General features: G+C 35.8%; 1 protein-coding gene across 2 annotated transcripts in view; it reads left to right on the top strand.

The window, feature by feature from the left end:
- LOC143027232 (endothelin-converting enzyme homolog) overlaps positions 1-7,500 on the top strand; it is a 198,621-nt gene that overhangs the window by 160,489 nt on the left and 30,632 nt on the right. For both annotated transcript variants that reach the window (XM_076188453.1, XM_076188454.1), the window contains exons 7-9: positions 335-514; positions 4,282-4,368; positions 5,296-5,420. In XM_076188453.1, coding sequence (XP_076044568.1) covers positions 335-514; positions 4,282-4,368; positions 5,296-5,420 — 392 coding nt within the window. The remainder of the gene's footprint in view (positions 1-334; positions 515-4,281; positions 4,369-5,295; positions 5,421-7,500) is intronic.

Below are 7,500 nucleotides of genomic sequence, written 5' to 3'. Positions count from 1 at the left end.
AAATGGAGATTAACATAAGCTGATTCAAATAATCAAACTCGGACGTCGCGAAGCCTCGATCCAAGGTCTATCAGAATGATACTCTATCGTGCTACTTACTGAACCATCACCGAGTATCAATTTTGCCGGAACCAGGTATGATCTAATACCGTCCGGCTCTTTTGATGCTCAGTACAATCAGAGTGCGGTGGACTAGTATTATGAAGAACCCCGGATCGAAGCCTCGCGACGGCCGGGTTTGGTTATCTAGAAGAATTCAGTTTCATGAGTGATTTGCTCAATACTAGCTGATTCTTTTAGTTTGCCATCTATGTCAAGACGATGCTATTTGCAGCTTGACCAAACTGACCTGGGGCTTCCTGGTCGAGAATATTTCCTGAATCCTGGGGACGAAAAATTCCGGAAGGCGTATTTTCAACTTATGATGAAAGTCTGTGAGCTCCTGGGCGTGGTCGAAGACGTAGCAAAAACCAACATGAGGGCAGTACTTGATTTCGAAATAGAATTAGCAAAGGTAAGATTCTTTTTCTATTCAAGATATAAATTATATAATGATAGGATATTGTGAAAAAAATATGTAAAGAGTAGGATATAATTAGCAAAGGTAAGATTCTTTTTTTATTTATTCAAGATAGGAATTATATAATAAAAGGATATTGTAAACATTTTATAAAGAGTAGAATACTTCTTTTGTTCTTCCACGAAGAAATTTCTTATGTATTGTATATACTATACTGGTATCATAAGCAGGACATTATTACAAAGTTTACTATATTTTACTGATTATTAACAAAGAGCAGAACATAGCTTGTAGACAACAGAGTTGTATGCACCAAAATATCTTTGTATAATACAACACAAAAATGTTTTTAGAGCTGTAAATATGGCTTATTAACCTAAAAACCATATATTCACTGGGGTTCCATAGAATATATGCGTACTGCATGAATAAAATGGACAATTATTTCATTTATTTTTATACTAGATTTTATTTCTAAGACACATTGTCGAGATATCTAAGTACATCGATTATGGCGTACTGAATTTTCCAATAGATTGCTATTCTAACTGTGAAATCATTATAGGTTGGTGGGATATTATGCATATGATAGATTTTTCTTGAGTCTTTTAACACACTATCGAGAAATAATATTAGAGATACAAAAATCCGTACATTTCGACTACTATCTGTGATCCTCTTCAGCAGATAGATACAAAAGGTAGTGCACAAGAATAAATCTTACTTATAAGCTATATATTGTCGAGATATCCAAGTGCATTGATTAAGGCGTGCTAAATATTCTCATAGATTGACACTATATATGTGATATTGATATCGTTGTTGGTGGGATATCACGTCTATATAACAAAATTATTTTTTTACAGGTCGAATGTCACAAAGATATGGATAAACTTGATTTGTCCCCTCATTTGCATATCTAAACGACATTTTTACCTGCAGTGAATCTATAAGTAATTCTAAAAATATAAATTAAGCTAGAATTATTGTTCTCCCTTTACAAAGTGAAAAACCGTTTTCTTATTCAAAACACAATTCTTTCCTTGATCAAGTAAATAATGCTAATAGGCGCCTTCATGAATTTTCTATTTTGCAGAATGCTCATAAATTTTGAATTTTGTTTTCCAATGAAAATAAAAAACAAACATTTAAACAAATCTATCAAGCAAATCCATATAAAAAAAAAAATCGTCACAATAACTAACCACGTAAGGCCACATAAAAAAGAATAGTTGGTTATCGCTTCCGTCCGACCCAAGAAAACGGCCCGACCCATTTTTTCTCACAAAGAACGCAGAGAGAGAGAGAGAGAGAGAGAGAGAGAGAGAGAGAGAGAGAGAGAGAGAGAGAGAGAGAGAGAGAGAGAGAGAGAGAGAGAGAGAGAGAGAGAGAGAGAGAGAGAGAGAGAGAGAGAGAGAGAGAGAGAGAGAGAGAGAAGGAGAGAGAGAGAACGAGCCATTCAGACCTTCCAATTTCAAAATTTGCGCCTCTCGAGTTTCGCGCCTTCCGAACGTGCCTGAGTGCGCCTCGGTACCATTCGGCGCATTGTATGAAAGTGAAAGTGCCGAAGCGTTTAGTTTACGGCAACTTTATGGCTTTTATAGCATAGTACAAGAAGGCAATTCTACCCTCTTAAAGCCTTAGTATGGTCTAAGCATTGCCAACGACACGTCTCTTTCTGAATTCTACGCAGAATTCACTGACGGAAAGTTTGACAACAAGCCGCTGCAGGAGTCATGCAGGCGATCATTTGTCAAAGTTCTAGCTGGTGAGTTTGCATGTTTCATCCACATATTACGATAAAAAAAAAAAGCCCACCCGACCCGCCTCCTCCAAGAAGCAAGGACGGAAAAAAAAAATTATGTGGCCTAAATGGGTAAACCCCGATTAGAATAAATGTATATAATTGTCAATTTATTTGTCTACAAATGAATATTATATGTGAATAAGATATATCATTAGTTTTGTGAATATATGAATATATAAATATGAAAATATAAAATTGTTACAGTTTCTGCAAATGTAGGAATTTATTCAAGATTTTTTTTCAAAAGAGGTGGAAAGTATTTTAACGTTTTATTGTCCAAAAACATTTTAAATTAATGAATGTTTAGTCACTGTGATCAGTAATTGATGACATGCTCAATCCAGGCGCCTCGCTGCTGGATAACGTTCACCACTCTGACATTGAAATTGTTAACGACTCTCTCCAACATGTCATTCGGAATTCTCCTGATTTCTCTCTTGATTCTTTCAACCTGTCAGTTGTGTCTGAGTTGTCCATCATTCACTCTCTCCTTCAGGTAACCCCAGAGAAAGCAGTCTGGCGGGCTCAGATCAGGGGAGTAGGGTGGCCATACATCGTCGGTCCTCCTCGAGATTAATCGGTCGTCTGTAAAGTATTGCCCGAGATATTGAAGAGTGCAATAAGAACAGTGAGGTGGTGCACCATCCTGTTGAAGCATAAATGTGTTCATGTTAAAACCCTTCTCCTCTTTAATGCCGGAAACAAGCGTCTCCGGAGCATTTCGATGTATCAGTCCACATTCACTGTCACCCGATGACCATCATCATCTTCAAAATAATATGGACCAAAAATACCATTGTTCCCAAGTGCAAACCATACCGTCGTTTTTTCTACACTCAGAGGTTTTTCAACATGTTCATGAGGTTGTTCACTGGCCCAAAACCTGGAGTTTTGCTTATTCACATGCCCACTCAAATGGAAGTGCGCCTCATCGCTGAAGAGAAGACAGTCCAAAAGTTGAGGGTCGTTCTCAATACGCTCGCTTATCGTCTGGCCAAATTCGTAGCGCTCGGTTTTGTTTCCTTGAGTTTGCGCTTGAAGAATCTGCACCTTACAGGGAAACAATTTCAAATTACTGTGGATAATTCGGCGCATAGATCTCCTAGAAATACCCATTTGCTGTGACAGCCGTCTGGTGGACATGCGGGGTGACTGTTCCAAGTGGTCCCTGACGTCTTGAATATGAGCCGGCGTCCTCGCTGTGAGCTTTGGGCCACAATGGCCTTTGTTATTGTTAACCACACTTCCACTGTTTCTAAACTTTTCTACCAAACGTGTGATCGTATGGCGATGGGGAATTTTCTTCCCAGGATATTCGCGTCGATATTGCCTCTGAACAAGTGTAGGTGACTTTGTTGCAAAATACAGTTCCACAATCTTTGTCCTCTCTTCCACCGAAAACTACTCGTAGTGGTCCATCTTGGTATCAGATAAAACTTACAGGTCTGCTATGTAACTCACCTGAAAAAGAAAAAGAAACAATTATTTCTTTAGAAAATATAAGTCTTTACTTTTGTCCCTCTTTTTGTGCCCCACCCTGTGTATATATATATATATATATATATATATATATATATATATATATATATATATATATATATATATATATATATATATATATATATTCTGTAGCATATTCTGCGTCTAGACTTCTCAGATAAAACTGGAACACAGTTTGAACATGGCGTTTTATTATGAATTAAATAGAGATAAATTTCCAAGAAATTATTATATTTCATCCAATTACAAGTATAAGATTATAAGTAATCTTGAATAAGGATTCAAACAAGTAATCAGCAGAGCACCATATCACTGTAACGTGGTAGTAGGACTTGTTTTTGTAATTCAAGAATAAATCACCATGATATTATTTTCCAGGAAATTAAATTCGTAATCTGATACAGTATTGTTTGAGTCTTAGGTAACATGCCTGGTCACTCCTCTTTGCCGGCAGATCCTTGTACCTCTAGAGGCGCGACACAATCTGACGGCGCTGCATAGGAAGATGACTGTCCAGGAGCTGGTCGACGAAGTGCCTCAGGTGTGAATAAACATAAGAACATAAGTATGAAGGAGACGACAAGGAACTACAAGGCCTACACTAGGGAATTACATGTCCATTACCACTTATTATCTCCATCCATAAAGTTATCAAACCTTTTCATTAAACAACCAATATTTTCAGTGATCACTATGTGGCTAAGTCACTGTCACATGTTACGTGTTAGAGGAGGTTCGAGTCCTTAGCTTGACCAGGTATCAATTTCTGCATGTATGCCCCTTCGAGTTCCTCGACGTTGATGGCTTAGAATTAAAGTAAATTGTTTATATATATATATATATATATATATATATATATATTTATATATACATATATATATATATGTATATATGTATGTGTGTGTGTGTATACATGTATATATATATATATATATGTATATATACATATATATATACATATATATATATATATATATATATGTGTGTGTGTGTGTGTGTGTGTATACATGTATATATATATATATGTATATATGTATATATATATAAATATATATATATAATATATATATATATATGTATGTGTGTGTGTGTATACATGTATATATATATATATATATATATATGTATATACATATATATATAAATGTATATACATATAAATATATACTCGTATACACACACACACACACACACACACACACACACACACACACACACATACATATATATATATATACTTATACATATGACATATGTATACATATATATGTAATATATATATATATATATATATATATATATATATATATATATATATATCCAAAGTATATATTGTATATATTAGAGCACGGGCATACATACTTTTGAAGCAATAATTCATATATGCAGTTTTTTAATTACATGAAAATGTAAACATCGATAAGTGATTTACCATTTGACGAGCGACAACTGCAACATCTTCTCGCAGATCGACTGGCTTTATTACCTTGAGAGAGTCACGGACCGAAGGGTCAACGCGTCGACAGAGATTATGGTCTTCGCGCTGAGTTACTTCCAGCGACTCGTCCCGCTCCTCAACAACACCAACAAAAGGTGCAACGAATAATTCCTTTGCTATGATAACACTTTTCATGTATTCTAGTTTTGTATACACAATATATTATTTGATTTATCCTGGGGAAAAACTTCGGGGTTATATGTATCAGTTATCTCGTTAAAGGTGTTGCCAATCTAGTGATTTTTTTTTCTCGCTAACAACAGAGGATTTTTTCAAATCAGAATGGATCTATGGGATCAGAAACTACTTTTGGGTTTTTCGGATTCGTCCTACTGGAACAATCACGTGACATGAATGTTTATATTTTACAATATAGTTATTTGTCGTTTTAGTTACCAATAACACTAACCAACATTTTATGTATTTTTATTTGGATGATTAGGGTATGATATTAGTCTTGATAATGTGGAGGCAATAAACTTATTTTTTTTATTTGCTTTGCCTATCACATTACGTCTATATATATATATATATATATATATATATATATATATATATATATACATATATATACATATATATAAATATATATACATACATATATATATATATATATATACATATATATATACAGAGGTGGGCAAGTGCGTTCCTTTAGTGCGTTCCTGCGTTTTTGCGTACGTACGCACCGCGTTTTTAGGAACACAAGAAAAAAAAAATCGAAGGAATGGAAGAGGGACGCACCGCCTGAATTTTTAAAGCGTTCCTGCGTTCCGAGCGTTACGAAACTTCTTCTTTTTTCAAAACATTTTCAAACGTTTTCAATGGAATCAACAAAGACGACATTCACTACGCGGTAACATTCTGTCGTCTACGTCCAGGCGGGAAGTTCTCCCATTGGTCAGCGGCAAAGACGACCAAACCTTTATTTACTTACGTTTAGGCAGGAAGCTCTCTCATTGGTCAGCTGCTAAAACTAACAAACGTTTTGTGCACCATTAAGGCAGTACGCACAGATCACTCATTGTGTGAACCCGGCTATACCCGTCTAACCAACGAAAACTAATTTTTTTCAGGAACAGGACAAGGAGTAGATGGAGTATGAGGAGCAGTAATTTTTTTTTTTTTTTTTTTTTTTTTTTTTTTTTTTTTACTTTAATCAATTTTGTAACCTGTCTAGGTGTCTAGCTGTCTAGTTGTTTGAAATATGCATATATTTTAATGTATGAAATTCTGATGTATTATTACCTTGAATTTTGTTTTATTTTTGAGTTGCGGAATAGTTCTTTTGATGCGCATAGTTTTTGAGGAACGCAGTGTTTATTCATAATTTTTCACTTCTTTTTTAGGAACACACTACTTTTTTTTTCGGAGGGGACGCTTTAATAGTTTGGGAGAGCTAACACAGGAACGCACAAAGCGAAAACATTTGAGGAACGCTATTCCAGGAACGCACTAACAGCGGCCGGAGGAATCCAGGAACGCTTACGCACTACCCAAAATCGAGCCAGCTCTGTGTATATATATATATATATATTTATATATATATATATATATATATATATATATATACAGTATATATGTTTGTGTGTGTGTGTGTGTGTGTGTGTGTGTGTGTGTGTGTGTGTGTGTGTGTGTGTGTGTGTGTGTGTGTGTGTGTGTGTGTGTGTGTGTGTGTGTGTGTGTGCGTATATGCATATTCATATGTACACACACATGTATATGTGTATGTATATATATATATATATATATATATATATATATACATACATATATATATATATATATATACCATAGGCTTTTTCCCACATACAAAGGAGGTAGCCAAAAACAAAGGCATAAAACCACTCCCACCCATTCCATCCCCAACATACTCCACTCCCATCCTCCCCTTCCCTCCCTCTTATCTTAGCACCTCCTGGATGATAGGTCATCCATGCATCTCGCCCATTGCCCTGGGTCAGAAGCAGTGTCGCAAGACATAGCACATCCACAGTAAGGCCGCTTCATTAATTCGGCGACCCCCCCTCTCCGTCCCCTCATGCAGAAAAGGAGAAGATGGAGAGAAATCCCTTCGGGCTGCGTCAATTTATTTTTCATACATGTTCCCTCACCCCCCTATCCCCCACCCATTCCCCTTCATGCATCGCAGCATCATCCATACACAACCATTCT

Source organism: Oratosquilla oratoria, chromosome 7, assembly GCF_046742065.1.
Source record: "Oratosquilla oratoria isolate Oo_2021 chromosome 7, ASM4674206v1, whole genome shotgun sequence".
Classification (NCBI taxonomy): Eukaryota; Metazoa; Arthropoda; class Malacostraca; order Stomatopoda; family Squillidae; genus Oratosquilla; species Oratosquilla oratoria.
The sequence above is the reverse complement of the archived record's forward strand: the minus strand, read 5'-3'. Positions and strand labels throughout refer to the sequence as shown.